Raw genomic sequence first — 18894 nt, forward strand, 5'->3', positions numbered from 1 at the left:
TTGACTTCATCTAGCCAGATCAAGGAAATGAACCTTGGCATGTATGTTTCTTCTTATGTTTACGTCATGTTTCATACATTTTAGTGTTAATCCTCAGCTGTTATGCAGAACATAGTGGAATGTCAGTATTGACATCAACCTTTGTTCATTGGCTATCTTTTACCTTTTAAACGGCTTACTAATATCCACGTGAGCTACAGTACTGTGGCCCTTTTCACTTATTTTAGCCATATTTCTGTATTTGGCCATGTTAAAAGTCCAAAACTTGCAGGTGTAAGAAAGCAAAAGGATAGTTGTCATCCATTTCATCATATCTGATGACTTACATACCAATATTTCAAAGTTTCCGCTTTAAACTTGTTTGTTAGTCAAACAGTTAGGAACAGTTTTACTTTCTCTTGACAGACCCATCCCCAACCCCCACCCTGGTATGTTTTAGTCAAATTAGGGTGGGTCGAATGTAGATTATGGTTGGATTTAAAAGATTAACTTTACAATTTGACATTTCCAGTGGACCCTTATCCTACGCTCGTCCTTCGCTTTTCTCGCACTTGGACACCGTGATCACCACACACTCCATGACAACTCGGTCACACACAGAAACGGAAACGGAAAGCGGGAAAAGAAAATTATGGGGAAAACATGGTTGAAAATGGCTATAAATTTTTACAGATCGAGTTGGAGGCTAAGTGATCTGAATATGGCTTCATATTCAATTTAAAATTCAGCGTGAAAAACTCCGACGAATAATGTACGAATGTGGTGAGTGCTTTATTTCAGTTTTCTCACGCCGTGTCAGCTTAATGTGGGAGGAAAGTGATACTGGCTGTCCCTTAACAAGCTCCTTGTCTTTGCTACGCATACCGAGCGTGCGTAACAAGGGCATGGAACCAGTCTGTAGCTGCCCCTAACTAACGTGATCACGTGACACAGTGAATTAATTCAAGCTGTTTGTGTATACATACAATCAATGTAAGATATCTCCTAGTGAAAAAATTCAGCGTGAAAAATTGAATAAAAATCGTGATATTTCCTAAACTCCGACGAATAATGTACGAATGTGGTGAGTGCTTTATTTCAGTTTTCTCACGCCGTGTCAGCTTAATGTGGGAGGAAAGTGATGCAGGTCAGATGTATTGTATATGGATGTAATCACCTTATGGATCGATGGAGTAGTGGGCGTGTCTGCTCAGTGTGAAGCCGTAGGTATAAAATTGAAAACAAAAGCAGGAAGATTTGTAAAGACATTTAATCAGTCAATGGATTTCATAAGATCGTAACATTGTACATGACTAAAACAGACCACACATTATGAATCTAGAGACGGAATTATCAACTCTCGGAGATCATACATCGTGATCTGTTCCCTGTACCAGCACATCCCCTAGATTAATGAGTGTATCATATCTCCAGTCTGTTAAGGTAAGTACACAATTTAATGGCGATATCATACACTGGGTAATCGAGGGTGGTACACACAATATGTACAACCTTCCTGCGCTAAACACCGAAAATATATAGTTGTAAATGCAAAAAGTATCTGATAACTAACTAACTTTCATATTATGCTCGAGATATTGATGAGTGAGTAGATTTTTCCGCCGCTTTTGACAATATTCCAGAAATATTACAGGGGAGGTCATGTTTGATGTTTAATGCAGTACTCCGCAATATTTCAGATATATGAGGCCAGCATGTCAATAATCGAGTCTGAACTAGATAAACCAGTGACTGATATTATGAGCATCGATCCACGCCGATAGGGTATGATGAAATGCTATCAATCAAGTCACACGCCTGGAAACCAGATCCATTACGTCACCTCGTTCGACAATCATAGGTTGCAGTGATGTACCCGTATGGTGAATCGAAATCGAACTCTGGTCTCAACGCGGAGAAAGAACTCTTCAACCACTTGGCTAGCCCAACGTCCCTTGCGATGTTGCCGCGTGAGACAGGTAGTCTGAAGGGGTGCACGGGTGGCCCAGTCGTCTGAGGTGTTGCAATTCGCTGTGCAGAGTTGCGTCCCTTATACGTATCAAACACCAATGATCACCGGTTCTTGTGTCAGCGCCATACCCGTGGGTTTCGTCAAAGTGGTAAACGTCTTAAAATCTGTACAACTTAGGATGTTCCATCCACACCAAGCTGACAGGCCGTGATATAACTGAAATACTACTGAAAGCGGCGTTAAATAACATTCACTCACCCACTCTGATGGACGTTAAAATTCCAACCCTATTTTACCCAGGAGAACCTGTATGCCTAATAGGTACCATGCATCGATATTCTTACTTTTGACTGGCTTGCTCTGGCATATTTCTATATGCTTGTACTTGATACTAGACTTAAATAAGTACTTTTAAATCTGCTTCTTTCGTGTACAAGTACATTAACGTGTATGGTTTGAGGGGTGGCCGAATATACACATATACGTTCTTAAGCGTACTCATATTGAATATTAATTAATATTAGTTTGATAAGTAGTCGTCCTGTTCCTCACTGAATGCGAAAGACGCAAAATGGTACACATCCCCCCGCACTTACAAGATTTCAATATAACAGGCACCCGAATAAATAGACATAATTACACAAGTAGCATAAATATATATACATAGGCTTCCTACCAAGAACAGTTCAACAAACAGCAGTTAATGATGATTTTAGGTGTGAATAAATGCAATTATTGTCAAGTCTCAGAATCACAAATACCACTATAAGTGCGCGGACGACATTGATACTGGCTGTCCCTTAACAAGCTCCTTGTCTTTGCTACGCATACCGAGCGTGCGTAACAAGGGCATGGAACCAGTCTGTAGCTGCCCCTAACTAACGTGATCACGTGACACAGTGAATTAATTCAAGCTGTTTGTGTATACATATAATCAATGTAAGATATCTCCTAGTGTTACCACTCAACATCGTTACTCAAAGGTATAAATACCGCTAATCACATGGTTGAAACATTTAGCACTGTCATAGGTACAGTTGAAAGGTAAGCATGTTGCTCAGTGAACGCCAACAAGTCAGGTCCATTGAAATATCATATCACAGAACTATATACTTGCACGTCATTTACACAAAGCTGACCGCGTGGTCCATACATTAAGTTTCGTAGTTTACTGCAAAGACACTCAGCTCGCGTCAATCACATACGACGCCTCGGTCAGCACTGGGAGAGTCCATATTGGAAGTAGTTCCAGTCACACGACACAACACAACGTGACCGTGGTCCTGGTGTCTATATTTATTGTGTTTTGCTGATGACTCGTTCAAAAATTAAAATGTATACTTTTTTGTTTGTCAAGCATACCGCCGTTTTTCAATCCGGCGTCATGCCATACGAACTTTGCGCGGAAGGATCTGGCGGTACACGGAGTGCAGTGAAATCATGTTGTGTCACTTCTCCAGTGCTGCCGGAGGAATTAGGGAACGGAATAAGCCGAGTGTACCCGAATGTCTCCTGACCCTGACATAATCCAATGAGGTTACAGCCGCAGATGCGTATCTGATCTAGGAGTGACTCCGCATGATTTCCATCATGGTGGCGCGGTTGTGAAACATTGCAATCAGATGCCAATTGTTCGTTGGCATCAGACGACGCAGACAGCTAACGTCGATAACGACACTGTTCGTTGTTCAATGTGCTAAATTTGATGTCCACCTTCACGGAAGCGGATGGAAATCTTGTAGCTTTATTTGGTAACCGGTAGCCCTCATCCACAGGATTAATGTGGAATTTCTTGTTATAATGCAACTGGTCATTTAATAGTTCTGCCCCTCTCCATAACATGGTGTCTCAATGTAGAGACTTGCAGTTCCTGCAGAACAGGTACTCGCTGAATTGCTGACCTTCCACGCCGCCCCCTGTCGAGGCTATTACTTGGAAATTGTGGTTTAAAAGCCTCTGTATAACCTGAATAGAATTGAGCTTACAAAATCCATTGAGGGGAAAACGAATCACAAAATGGTTCTCCATATTCCAACCAGAATTCCGTGTATCCATAAGCGCTGACGTAAGTTCCGGGAAGACCTCTTCCAAAAGCGCCCTCTCGGCACTTAACGAGATTCTCTCCCCTAGGTCAGGGCTGATACTCACTGCAATGCAGTCACAGAACTCCGACGAACTGGGCTCCGACTTGATCTCTCGGACTGTTTGCATGATTGTCTGGTCCGTCGTCTGTGCGGGCTGTGTCACTGGACGTTGTTTGCTGCGTCGCATGGCTTCGATATCCCGAACCATGCCTTGGAGCTCGAAGAATCGGGATTCTTCAAGAAGTTGCTCCCACTCTGCGAAATCTTCTGGAAGACAACAACGTTGACATCGCATGTAGTTGAGGATGTAGCGGAACATTTTGCCGTCACGGTCGATGAAGTAGTGCTGCTTCAGGCTGTCCAGTACGATGGGGATGCTTCCGTTGAACATCTTCGCTAGTCGAGAGTCGGGAAACCTGGGAACATCAGAAACACAACATACTGTGAGAAATATGAAAATTTTGACCTTTGTTTTTTCCAATTCCAATCGGGTTATGGCTGGAAAAAGAATACGGGTTGTCGGAACTGTAACTGTTAAATTTATAGAACCACTGGACCTATCGAACCATCCGTTAAGTCTAAGAATCTAACATTATCTTCATCTCCATGTTTGAGCATCCTAAACGACATCGGGTTTCCGGAAAAAAACGAAGTCGATTTTTCGTTGTTTTCGAATTCGTGTTTTGGGAAAATTCAACTTTATTACGAACAACTTTTGCATTTTTTCCCGAAGTAAAACTAAAACACAGCTGATGAAGTGGTCAATGTCGACAGTCGTCCAATACAACTGGCCCCTTGAAAATACCTCACATAATTTCATGGTAAAAAAAAAATCTATGATGGCCAGCAGGCTTGTTTGAGTATCGAGTTATGGGCGTCTCTGACCGCGGCCTATCGACCCTTCCAGACGCGCTAATGCCTCCCGGAAGCCTTGCACGTTCTTGCCTTATGTAGGCAGTAAAATATATCTTCTGTCATCGTCATCGATCCCGCCTCGGCGACGGAGGTGGTCGGAAAAGGGGACATATGTTTTCTGTGTATCTCAGGTAATGGCTAGGATAGCCCAGGGGGTGGGGAGTTGTGTGTGGGCCTGGGGGGGGGGGGGGGCGGGGGGGGGGGGCGGGGGAGGGGGAGAGAGAAGAGGAGAGAGTGGGGGAGAATGGTGTAGAGTGCATGATTGTTAAAGGCGGGTTCGTCGATGCTTAAAGGGCAGGCCCAGCCTTTCAAATAACGTTCGTCAAATTCTACTTCTTTGGTTATTTAGTTAATCTTTTAAGTGAATTGGGTTTAACGCCGCTTTGAACAGTAGTTGCAACACGGCGTGTTAGCTTATGAAGGTCCTGGACGTTTACCAATTTTGTTAAACCCACGAGCACGGGTATGGTGCAGACAAAACTAGAAACATTATCAGGGCGAATCAGGAACTCGAACCAACGATCGTGCCTAAATTGGACGCACAGGGAATTGCGGCGTCTTAGACGACTAGGCCATCAGTGAAAGCTGACGACAGACTGGATGAAATATTATGTGAAAGAAGTTAGAACCATACAGCACGGGATTGCGTACTTGAAGGGACAAATGATAGTGACCACGGAATGGCGTCAAGTTGTTATTTCGGTCATCGATCCATTTAAAAGTAGTCACATAAAAGACCGTGGACGATACCCAGAATACCTGTCGCCTTTGGTGTTCGCGATCCCAGTTCTACTCCCGAATCAGCACTGGTGTCCCGCCAGAACAGAAATAACACCAAACAACCAGATATTCCTCTGTTTACGTTGGCAAATGAAGCCGTGGTTAGTACATTTGACGGAGTTTTTTCTCCTATTGTAGGTCTCAATTAGGACATTACCGCCCGAGGGGTCATGACACAATAGATATTCAATGTGGTACGCCTCAGCTGGCTTGTACCCGCGGGCACACATATGCCCCTTCAGAGAACTAATTACTACCAACACCTTCCAAATACAACATAATGCCCCGGGCATAATCTATACAAATACAAGTAAATACACGAAATGCAATTTCAAGAAATATCTCTGTCAGCTGTTGTATCCACAAAATGAATAAACATTTTACTCAGGCGAGATTTACTTTCTGTATGTACAGTGTTATTTATGGTTTAACGTGCAGTAGCTTAAGTCGGAGCGATTCTAGAGGCTGGACCTCGTCTGCTTACAAAGACAGCCCCTGTCAGCCAGGATTCATCTGATGTCAAGGCATCAACAAACAATAAACAATACTAATTCCATTCCATTCAACAATTAAGTGAATGCTCATGGCACTACATAAGTATCACCTGTCAATGGATCGGTGCACACTCGACTTTCATTATCAGCTCCCTGGGGAGAATACACTGAGGCGAATGAGAACTTCTGCAAGACAGTAAGGGGGCTCGGAAAGCTCTTGACTGTGCAGAGTTGTGCCCCTTAGCCATGCTCAGATTTGTTTTCAGGGTTCAAGGTGAGGGAATAAGGTGAAGTGGGGTGTAACGTCACGTTGGAGATCGTTGCACTTACAGAAAGACGTGCTTTCGTGCGTACGTGCGTACGTCTTCTGGTATGACGCGGCCGGGGATCGAACCAATGACCTTCCGCTTTTCCATGAGTTGGTAAGGATACACGCCGCGTTTAGCAATATCACGGCGGGGGAAACCAGAAATGGGCTTCACACATTGTACCCATGTGGGGAATCGAACCCGGTTCTACAGCGTGACGAGAGAACGCTTTAACACTAGGCTACCCCACCGTCCCCTAAATAAAAATGGCAACAAAAACGCCTACGACCAACATACGATTGGCTTCCTATAACAACAACCCGACACGCCGTGATATAACTGAACACCCACTCACTCACAAGAACACCTCCCCAACGCGTAATTCAGCCAATGACCTTCACCTTCGTTCAATGACACGTTCAATGAAGATTAATACAACAACCAACCCAACTGATATCGCAATCGCCCCTCTGATACACAGTCGAGGAAGAAAACATTAACCTGACATGTGAAAAGACTACCAAACACATTCACATGAGACGTAATAGGATCTAAACCACACAGACACCACGTCAACGTCAATTACTGTTGGTACAACCATTATCTTCGTAACCAAACCGTGAAGATCGACTAAATATATTTGGCACAAATCGTATATGAGCGTCGTAGCTCTTGAACAAGATGGCTGGCCTCACCAGCTTATAATGTGTATACTGAAAGCGGATTAACAACCTCAGGGCATTTGTACCTCCATTTGTGAATTCGCCCGGAGGCCATTGTAAATACCGGCTAGAAGCTTGTATTTCATCCGGACTGGGCTCATTATAATTGTTCCTTTGCTTCGTCTTAAAAAAGCGAGGGCCCGAAGAATACTGTTCGGTGGGGGACCGTCTAGCAAGAGGTATATTTGCCCTCGGGCATATCCAGACTTCATTACAATTCTGTCTGTTTTTTGTGCATGAAATCATCTTTGTGCAAAACCATTCTTATTTAATTATCCACGTTCCCGGGCCATGTCTGGAGGGCTTGGATCAAAGGCTGTAGCGATCTCGCCATGACAACAGAACAATATGTGTAACTCTACCGCATCGGCAACGGGTATTTTCTAGCTTATGCTGTATATTAAATCGGTTATGACTGCTTTTAGGAAAATAACACGCAAAGCCCTCGCAAATTGCCTGCTGCCAGAACGCCTAGCAGATTTGTGTGAATTGATGTGTCCGCGCCCGATTCCCCCCGGCTTTTCCGTGTTCAGCGCGAGCAACCATAGCAACGACTTCTTTTGCTTCTCATACACAAACAACATTAAACATGTAGCATTATCTTATAGACAGAAATCACTCTTTAAGTTTGACAGCCTTGCCTCTATCGACAACATTCACTATCCTGGATTTGATATAAAAAAAAACGTATTAGCCCGAGGCTTCCCCCCGCATCTCCTTGTCCAAGGACAACGAGAGAGAGTCAATAGAATTCAATATCGTCCTGCTTAAAATACAACATGTCACAACCAGAGGAGCACACTCGCCGATGCTTTCCAGCTTCTCTTCCAGTTCTGTTTGCAATTGAGAAGAAGGGGAGTAGACGGTACCCCTTGTTGACCCTCATTGCCGTGCCAAAACACCCTGAGGGGTAATATTTGGGCGACTTCCCCTCTATGGCTAGCGCAACTTTCTGCGAGGCATGAAGTAAAAGGATAGGGGTAGGAGCAAAGAAGCTGTAATTATTTGTCGAGGATTGCCCACGGCTACATCCTCAGCCCTGTCGACTACCAGGGATGAAATTGCACTCTCAAATCAACGCAAGTGCAACAACTACAATATACCGCTCAGATCAGTCGTTTGCGCGTTTCAACTGCTGTTTGCAGGATTACATTTTAACTCTTTAATCAATCCAAATGAAAACCCCTCCAATCAGTAATCGCCAGAAAACGACATCGTTTGATCTCTGGAAGCTTCACTGATGAAACGTGCTGAGTACCACGATTGAATTGGCAAGTTTTTCAACATATTTCTGTCACATACTTGCAGTTACGCTAAGACCAGGTAGTTCTGACAATTAAGAAGCACCAACATTTGTCTCTCGGAGAATCATCCACTTCAGCAGACGACTTGACCAGATTCGGACACCGAGCCCCGAGGCGCTCCGGAGCAGGCACGATCTTCCGTCAGACTCTCTATAAATCACCAACGATCAATGACTTCAGTTTTTAGTTTGCCCTCTGTCTAAAAACAGTGTGAGAAAGTGGCCACCACAGAAAGCAAGTGGCGGCAAAAACTCGGTATTGATCGTCTGCTCGCCGCGGACTCAGATGGTCTGACGACGGCAACAAATGACAATTGGTTCTACTTAGGGCAAGAGAGTCACTTAGCTGACAAAGACCTGCGAGGGCACACCCTAGGGTCGGGGATCGGGAAGGGGGAGAGGGGAGGAGGCAGGTGGGGGACAACAGAATTTAATGTCCCTCGGGCTGCTAGACGCGCCTGGAATGGGTACATGGAGAGAAATTGTATACAGCCTGTTCCTGGTGTAACTCGTTAGTACCAAGCTTTGTCGTCACATCGGTCGAATGGTCACATTCTTTGGTATTGCTTTATTTTATAACTTTCGGCAATCTCCAATAGTTATCAGTAGTACGTACTGATTGTTCATTCACCCACATGGCAGAATTACTTGTTGTCCATTCTTCTACACACATACCCACCTACCAGTGTTTCACCCACATACCAGCATACCATGCTCCCACCTACATACCAGCTTACCATTCTCCCACCTCACACTAGGTTAACATTCTCCCTCCTACCGACCAGCTTACCATTCTCCCATCTCACACCAGCTTACCATTTTCCCACCTACCGACCAGCTTATCATTCTCACACCACACACCAGCTTACCATTCTCCCACCTACACACCAGTTTACCACTCTCCCATCTACACACCAGCTTACAAGCCTTCCTTCTACACACCAGCTTACCAGCCTTCCTTCTACACACCAGCTTATCATTCTCCAACCTACCGACCAGCTTATCATTCTCCCACCTATACACCAGCTTACCATTCTCGAACCTCACATCAGCTTACCATTCTCCCACCTACCGACCAGCTTATCATTCTCATACCACACACCCGCTTACCTTTCTCCCACCTACACACCAATTTACCACTCTCCCACCTACACACCAGCTTATCATTCTCCAACCTACCGACCAGCTTATCATTCTCCCACCTATACACCAGCTTACCATTCTCCCACCTCACATCAGCTTACCATTCTCCCACCTACACATCGGCTTACAGTTCTCCCACCTACACACCAGCTTACCATTCTCCCACCTACACACCAGTTTACCACTCTCCCATCTACACACCAGCTTACCATTCTCCCACCTTACATCAGCTTACCATTCTCCCACCTACACACCAGCTTATCATTCTCCCACCTACACACCAGCTTACCATCCTCCCACCTACACACCAGTTTACCACTCTCCAATCTACACACCAGCTTACCATTCTCCCACCTACACACCAGCTTGTCATTCTCCCACCTTACATCAGCTTACCATTCTCCCACCTACACACCAGCTTATCATTCTCCCACCTACACACCAGCTTACCATTCTCCCACCTACACACCAGTTTACCACTCTCCCACCTACACACCAGCTTACCATGCTCCCACCTCACATCAGCTTACCATTCTACACATACACACCAGCTTACCATTCTCCCACCCACACACCAGCTTATCATTCTCCCACCTACACACCAGCTTACCATGCTCCCACCTCACATCAGCTTACCGTTCTCCCACCTACACACCAGCTTATCATTCTCCCACCTACACATCAGCTTACCATTCTCCCAACTACACATCAGCTTATCATTCTCCCACCTACACATCAGCTTATCATTCTCCCAACTACACACCAGCTTATCATTCTCCCACCTACACATCAGCTTACCATTCTCCCACCTACACACCAGCTTACCATTCTCCCACCTACACATCAGCTTACTTTGCTCCCACCTCACATCAGCTGATCACTCTCCCACCTACACACCAGTTAACCACTCTCCCACCTACACACCAGCTTACTATGCTCCCACCTCACATCAGCTTATCATTCTCCCACCTACACATCAGCTTATCATTCTCCCAACTACACACCAGCTTATCATTCTCCCACCTTACATCAGCTTACCATTCTCCCACCTCACATCAGCTGATCACTCTCCCACCTACACACCAGTTTACCACTCTCCCACCTACACACCAGCTTACTATGCTCCCGCCTCACATCAGCTTACCATTCTCCCACCTACACACCAGCTTACCATTCTCCCACCTACACATCAGCTTACTTTGCTCCCACCTCACATCAGCTGATCACTCTCCCACCTACACACCAGCTTACTATGCTCCCGCCTCACATCAGCTTACCATTCTCCCACCTACACACATCTTACCATTCTCCAACCTACACACCAGCTTATCATTCTCCCACCTACACACCAGCTTACCATTCTCCCACCTACACACCAGCTTACCATTCTCCCTACTCACATCAGCTTACCATTCTCCCACCTACACACCAGTTTACCACTCTCCCACCTACACACCAGCTTACCATGCTCCCACCTCACATCAGCTTACCATTCTACAAATACACACTAGCTTACCATTCTACACATACGCACCAGCTTACCATTCTCCCACCTAAACACCAGCTTATCATTCTCCCACAAACACACCAGCTTACCCTTCTCCCACCTTCACACCAGCTTACCATGCTCCCACCTACACACCAGCTTACCATTCTCCCACCTCACATCAGCTTACCATTCTCCCACCACACATCAGCTTACCATGCTCCCATCTACACAACAGCTTACCATTCTCCCACCTACACACCAGCTTATCATTCTCCCACCTACCGACCAGCTTATCATTCTCCCACCACACATCAGCTTACCATGCTCCCTCCTATACACCAGCTTACCATTCTCCCACCTACATACCAGCATACCATTCACCCACACACCAGCCTATCATTCACACATCCATATGCTTGCTTTTAACCCTTCTGATTTGTCAAAAAGGCCAATGGAAGAATCCCGTGGTCGAATAAACATTCAACGTTGCACGCGAAACACGACGCGCTCCCAGAAAGGAACGAGACAAGTTTCTTTACTGGTCACATATAATCCCAACGAAGCCCTATTTCAGATACAGGTTTTTATCTCCTATTTCAAATGACCTACTTTCTGAGAGTAGAGAACCAGGGCCTCCCGAATGGCGAGGCCCCAGAATAGACTCTGATGGCACAATCTCCATTGTCCCTCCACTAAATATGGCCACGCATCTGCGTCACTGTCAATATACGGACAAAGTACCCCGAAACTGTACACCATGCCTTCCCCTTGACGGATAAGCAGACGATATCCGTATAATTATCACTTATTTCTGTCCTGGCCGATGTACATATTAGTAAGCTGTGTTTATCTACGTCCTCTGCTTCTGTCAACGACACATGCGGTTTCAAAATATCCACCAATTCAATGATTGTTCACGCGGTTTAAAATACCCCAGGCTGATAACGGTGAAGTTCCTGCCCAGCCCCTGGCGATACCCAACTCGAAGCACGGGCCATCTAAAAATACAAACTTGATTGAAACCTTTGGAACCGTTCCAGTACTTGTTCATGAGGTTAAAAAGTCGCTTTGATGACATTCTCTGAAGGATGGTATGGCTCAGTGCTACTAATAGTGTTCTGTTCATGAAATGAGTGAGTGGATATTGTTTAACGGCTGTCAGCAATTGTTAACACAGTAATCAAAAATTGGCCAGACAAACTTGTGGCTGATATTATAATAAAGCCACGTCAATTGACGTTGTGGTTCGATGACACAAAGTCACCAAGCCTGACCACCTCACATAACTGAGTGTGTGTGTGTGTGTGTGTGTGTGTGTGTGTGTGTGTGTGTGTGTGTGTGTGTGTGTGTGTGTGTGTGTGTGTGTGTGTGTGTGTGTGTGTGTGTGTGTGTGTACTAGTCCGGAGCGACAGGCAGGGTAACAACAAGTACCATCTTTTAACGTCTTTTGTTATGACGCGAACCCGGGCGGATGCTCTACCACTAGCCCATGTAGGCGGTCTATGGGAGGTACGATCATCTTAGCGCTAAGATCACTTTGTGTCAGTGGACACAGGTGTGGAAAGCGGTCACATAAGATACTGCGCCCCGCTCCCACCTATCGTGTCGCAATTCATTGAAAAACATCAGTACAATCAGGAATTATACGCTGATAGGTCTGAGTATGAGGTTGACTTTGCAACCGCTACTTGAACCCATTCGATACGTGCTATGTGTCTTCACTGTGCGATGTTTTCCGCGGTACTATTTTTTGTCATGCCCAAGAATCCATGACGTGGACATATTTCTTAAATTTAAGGGGGCACGGGTGGCCAAGTCGTCTAATTCGTTATGCAGAGTTGCGTCCCTTGGGTCAGCCAGAAACCCGTGACCGTTGGTTTTAATCCCAGATTCCTCACGACTGTGTTCCTTAGTTTGTCAGCACCATACCTGTGCTCGTGGGTTTCCCTGAAGTGGTAAACATCTGAGACATGCATTACTTCGGGCTTTCCTCCTACACCAAGCCTGCACGCCGTGATATAACTAAAATACTGTTCAAAGCGGTTAAACCAAACTAACTATTGGATTAAAAAGCCCCCATCCATTGTCTTTCTGCCTTGTGACACTCACCTCGTGAGAGTTTCGAGAGAGGACGTATATATGACACCACCCACGTCAATATGGACCGGGGCTGTATATCTTGTAGGGGTCGCTGGACAGGGAACACCGGAAATCTTGTTAAAGTGGCCATTGGGGGTGGTGACAGAGGAGGGTCTTGATGTGACTGGGGACGACATGTCGTGGTGTTCGTCACGCGCCGTGACGTCAGTTCCGGTTGAAGGATCAGTTAACTGCAATAAATATCAATAGCATATAAAAATCGGATTTAGGTTGAAAAGTTACTTAAGAAATATGTCATGGTTTTTTTTTCATTAATGGCCACTAAGTTGAAGAATAAATATGACACTGCATGTAAGATTATTCCTTTGTGATACCACAAAAGTAGCAATCGGTAGCCAGTTTATGAACGGTTAGGGTGTAGGGTTTATGGTCGATTGATTTTCGAGATGTTGAGTTTGATTTAAGTACAATTAAGAGTTGAACTGCTGACGTATGCAGACAGTGAATCCATTGGGACGAATTTAGGACACATGGTACTAAGGTCTTCCAGCCTATCAGTGTGACTCGATGACTATTTTTAATTATGTACAATGAGTGATGAGGCTGTGGTCTATCCTCACAGAGTATCTGGCTTCTGTCTGTTATTATCAGTGAACCAGATGGATACGAGTATGTGTACATGGACAAGGTTGGCTCCGGGATGACGTGACGGAAGATGACAAATGCTGGCCTCCAGGCTGTAGCTGCTGAATCATCGGAGGCAGACTGGAATAGGTGATGTACCTGCATACCGCGGCCTCTTGGTGCCTCATCCCCTTGACAGTCAACTATAGGCGGGGTAATGCATGGTTTAAGTGTGTGTGTGTGTGTGTGTGTGTGGGGGGGGGGGGGGGGGGGGGGGGGGGGTGAATATAGATGGGGAACTGTCTGGTATAGGCGGGGTACTGTCTGGTATCGGCGGGGTGCTGCCTGGTATAGGCGGGGTACTGTCTGGTACAGGCGGGATACTGCCTGGTATAGGTGGGGTGCTGTCTGGTATAGGCGTGGTACTGTCTGGTATGGGCGGGGTACTGCCTGGTATGGGCGGGGTGCTGTCTGGTATAGGCGGGATACTGCCTGGTATAGGCGGGGTACTGTCTGGTATAGGCGGGGTACTGCCTGGCATAGGTGGGGTGCTGTCTGGTATAGGCGGGGTACTGGGGTACTGCCTGGTATAGGCGGGGTACTGCCTGGCATAGGTGGGGTGCTGTCTGGTATAGGCGGGGTGCTGCCTGGTATAGGCGGAGTACTGTCTGGTACAGGCGGGATACTGCCTGGTATGGGTGGGGTGCTGTCTGGTATAGGCGGGGTGCTGTCTGGTATAGGCGGGATACTGCCTGGCATAGGCGGGGTACTGTCTGGTATAGGCGGGGTACTGCCTCGCATAGGTGGGGTGCTGTCTGGTATAGGCGGGGTGCTGCCTGGTATAGGCGGAGTACTGTCTGGTACAGGCGGGATACTGCCTGGTATAGGTGGGGTGCTGTCTGGTATAGGCGGGGTACTGGGGTACTTCCTGGTATAGGCGGGGTACTGCCTGGTATAGGAGGGGTGCTGCCTGGTATAGGCGGGGTACTGTCTAGTACAGGCGGGATACTGCCTGGTATTGGTGGGGTGCCGTCTAGTATAGGCGGGGTACTGCCTGGTATAGGCGGGGTACTGCCTGGTATCGGCGGGGTACTGTCTGGTATAGGCGGGGTACTGGGGTACTGTGTGGTATAGGCGTGGTACTGCCTGGTATAGGTGGGGTGCACCCTGGTATAGGCGGAGTGCTGCCTGGTATAGGCGTGGTACTGCCTGGTATAGGTGGGGGTACTGTGTGGTATAGGTGGGGTGCTGCCTGGTATAGGTAGGGATACTGTGTGGTATAGGCGTGGTAATGCCTGATATAGGTGGGGTGCTGCCTGGTATAGGCGGAGTGCTGCCTGGTATAGGCGTGGTACTGCCTGGTATAGGTGGGGGTACTGTGTGGTATAGGCGGAGTGCTGCCTGGTATAGGCGGGGTAATACCTGGTATAGGTGGGGTACTGTCTGGTATAGGCGGGGTACTGGGGTACTGCATGGTAAAGGCAGGATACTGCCTGGTATAGGCGGGGTACTGTCTGATATAGGAGTGGGACTGCCTGGTATAGGTGGGGTGCTGCCTGGTATAGGCGGAGTGCTGCCTGGTATAAGCGGGGGTACTGCCTGGTATAGGTGGGGGTACTGTGTGGTATAGGTGGGGTGCTGCCTGGTATAGGTAGGGATACTGTGTGGTATAGGCGTGGTAATGCCTGCTATAGGTGGGGTGCTGCCTGGTTTAGGCGGAGTGCTGCCTGGTATAGGCGTGGTACTGCCTGGTATAGGTGGGGGTACTGTGTGGTATAGGCGGAGTGCTGCCTGGTATAGGCGGGGTAATACCTGGTATAGATGGGGTACTGTCTGGTATAGATGGGTACTGGGGTACTGCATGGTATAGGCAGGATACTGCCTGGTATAGGCGGGGTACTGTCTGATATAGGAGTGGGACTGCCTGGTATAGGTGGGTTGCTGCCTGGTATAGGCGGAGTGCGGCCTGGTATAAGCGGGGGTACTGCCTGGTATAGGTGGGGGTACTGTGTGGTATATGTGGGGTGATGTCTGGTATAGGCGGGGTACTTGGGTACTGCCTGGTATAGGCGGGGTGCTGTCTGGTATAGGCGGGATACTGCCTGATATAGGCGGGGTACTGGGGTATAGGTGGGGTACTTCCTGGTATAGGCGGGGTATATCAATCCTGGTATAGAATGGTAACATGAGGACTGATATAGATATTAATAACAGTTATCCCATATATATTTGATATACATGGTTATAACAGTTAACCCATATATACGAGTATATCAAGGCTGAGTATATCAAACACAGCGATACAGCACGAATCGTCGTGTGGCCATTGGTTGCTAGAGGAGACAGTGCCACAGTGACCTCACACCCACCCGTCGACAGTAGCGACAGGTGACCCACACCATCACGTGCGTCACTGTTACCGATGTCCGTCTATGTCTCCACTCACCTGTGACCAGGCCGACGTTGTTCAACATAAATGTTTACATATATGATCATCGTGCCAATGAAGCGGTACAATGCAAAAATATTTCCCCATTGGGGAAATACAAGCAAGTTATGTAGAATCAAAATTTCATACAAACACGACAATATCGAATCGATTTGTTATATTTCAAAGTTCATCCAATCATATAGACAAACGTGTCAGTATACATGTACTACGAATATGCTAAGTGGGTTCTGCTTGCTGAAAGTGTTACCTAACGCTATATGTCTACACCGAAAATGCAACATTCAGCGGGCATCAGAGTATCGTTCTAACAACGTTTAACTTGTTTGATGTCATTAATAGCCAGGTGACCAAGAAAGGCTGGTGGGGCGGTTTATTCCGCCTCGAGTGGTTAAGGTGCCCCGATAGTTCACTCACAAAGAGAGTGATTACTTCAATGTCCACTGAAATAGTTTGAGCATACAGTGTCATTTTCTGACGAAAGTCGCTGAGTCCTTTTTCTGTTCTATATTTCCACCATCCCACTTCGACAAACACCATATGATATCAAATTATTCAAGTAAAGGTTCAACCAAAATAAACTCAAAGTCACGTGTATTACATCAACAGACACTTTCGCCTTAGTTTATTGAACACCGTGCTCCACAGGAGCAACACTGCCCTGAGACTATAAATGTATTACAGATGAATATTCATTACATGCGAGATAGCTTAATATACGTCGTTTAAGAAGTGGTAGCGACTCAGAGCTCGGGTAATGTTTAGTATGAAAACATTGATTGTTTAGCATGAAAACAATCATCTATCTGCGCTGCCTTGTCTAGACCAAGCTTGGTTGAGAATATTATGACGTAATCCTCGAAATGGTGTAGCGTGAAGCTGTATTCCGTATTAATGGGTATTTATTTACCTACGCGGTTACCTGTGAAGAAGCTAATACCGGCCACGTCCATTCACTACATACGGAAAATTAAGTGAATTTCCAGCGGGTATATATACTTATATACTAGCATGACTTCTTGTAAATGTGCGAATACAGATCGCATTCATTCACACGCAGCAATATCGGCAAATCAACGACAATATACTATCGGAACAAATAGCCTCAAAACAACTGTGAAGTGACTGACTTTCAACCACCTATCAAACATAAACTGTTGTTAAAACAACCTATTGGCCAGAACGTCCATCACCAGACCGTATTCACATATGTAATGTTTAAAGTAACAAATGAACTTACCTTTGAAATAGGCCACGATAATCCAGAAATACGTATATAAAACCAGCGGCGATTGAGAGCGAGATACACGGTCTGCTAGCGACCAGAGTGGGCTGCTAAATGCGCTGAGACTGACGGGGAAACAGTTCTCACTCCCGGGTCTTAGCCTCGGGGCATATCCGTATTTCGCGCGAGCCTCATGAGGCAGCACCATAGCGACGCCTGGCGCGGACTTACTGCAACCGAGGCTCACACAAGTGGATGTGTGGTAGAGGAGGGGGAGGGAGGGTAGTAGACGAAGTCGTCATATTATGCCGTAACGCCGTCGACCTCAGGGGTAAAATGCTTCTTTGAAATGTTAGCTCCGCTGTGAGGAGCCAGCGGAGCGATACCAACCCGCGTGAAATGAGTTAGGGATGCAATATCGACAGTGGTGGTGTTGCGAGCTTTAAGCCCATTGATTTCTTCTGTGTAAGATATCGTTCCTACAATAGCAAGTAATTACACGTCTCTTTTAATGCAACGCCCCACTTACCCCGCAATAACCCCTCACCTACCTGTCGCCAGCGTCTAATTGATACTCCCCTGGATTAATGCTCTCAGACAGGTAACAATTAAGGATGATTTGCATATGAAATTGCAGGTGTGCAAATTCTGATTCAAAATGAGATCTCGAGTGTGTTGTGATTATATATCTGTGGTATCTAAGAACCTTAAATACTTATCGAATACGGCTTTGTAATCAAGTATAAAACTGTTTCAACATATTTCTTTTGTTAACCAGGTTTTCTTAACTCCGTTTGCAAATTTATTCTGTGAGGGTTTATGTACAACTATTCTTCATTATCTCATTGCATGTTCTATAAAAGTCTATAAAATATTAAAATAAGATGTCTACGAAATCAATTAAACAGATGAAATAGTTTTAAATATATCACATACACAAAACCGAAATAAGAAAAAGAAATCAGGCGTCATAACATCAAGCCAATGACATCTTATACAACGGCACCCTGACAAACCGGATCCCGTTATTGCGGAATATATTTCACCTGAGATAAATAATGGACATTAAGACTTTCACGTCTCTAGCTAGCAGAAACTTGTTATGTAACTTAGGTTACAGGGTATGCCTAATTGCCATTCTTTCCTGTATTAATACATATTTATCGATATTTAAATTGAATGCACAATTTAGTATATATCGAGAAAATTGGGAAATCTATTATTTTCAAACGATACCCATGTTCGTGTGTTTATACCCATCTTATTTAGAAACGCGATTATCAAATTGCAACACAACTCACGGTACA

General features: G+C 45.8%; 2 protein-coding genes across 2 annotated transcripts; both read right to left on the reverse strand.

The window, feature by feature from the left end:
- Positions 1-1124: 1124 nt before the first annotated feature.
- LOC124117227 (BTB/POZ domain-containing protein kctd15-like) lies at positions 1125-17922 on the reverse strand. The gene is made up of 3 exons (XM_046479003.2): positions 17603-17922; positions 13299-13519; positions 1125-4451 (listed from the first exon to the last, which is right to left on the reverse strand). The coding sequence occupies exons 2-3, from the start codon at positions 13463-13465 to the stop codon at positions 3800-3802; spliced, it is 819 nt and encodes a 272-aa protein (XP_046334959.1). The 5' UTR covers positions 13466-13519; positions 17603-17922; the 3' UTR covers positions 1125-3799.
- Positions 13512-15776, reverse strand: LOC124117211 (extensin-like). The gene is made up of 2 exons (XM_048397263.1): positions 14495-15776; positions 13512-13519 (listed from the first exon to the last, which is right to left on the reverse strand). The coding sequence occupies exons 1-2, from the start codon at positions 15774-15776 to the stop codon at positions 13512-13514; spliced, it is 1290 nt and encodes a 429-aa protein (XP_048253220.1).
- Positions 17923-18894: the final 972 nt, after the last annotated feature.

This window comes from Haliotis rufescens, unplaced genomic scaffold (genome assembly GCF_023055435.1).
Source record: "Haliotis rufescens isolate VD_foot unplaced genomic scaffold, xgHalRufe1.0.p SCAF_17, whole genome shotgun sequence".
Taxonomy (NCBI): Eukaryota; Metazoa; Mollusca; class Gastropoda; order Lepetellida; family Haliotidae; genus Haliotis; species Haliotis rufescens.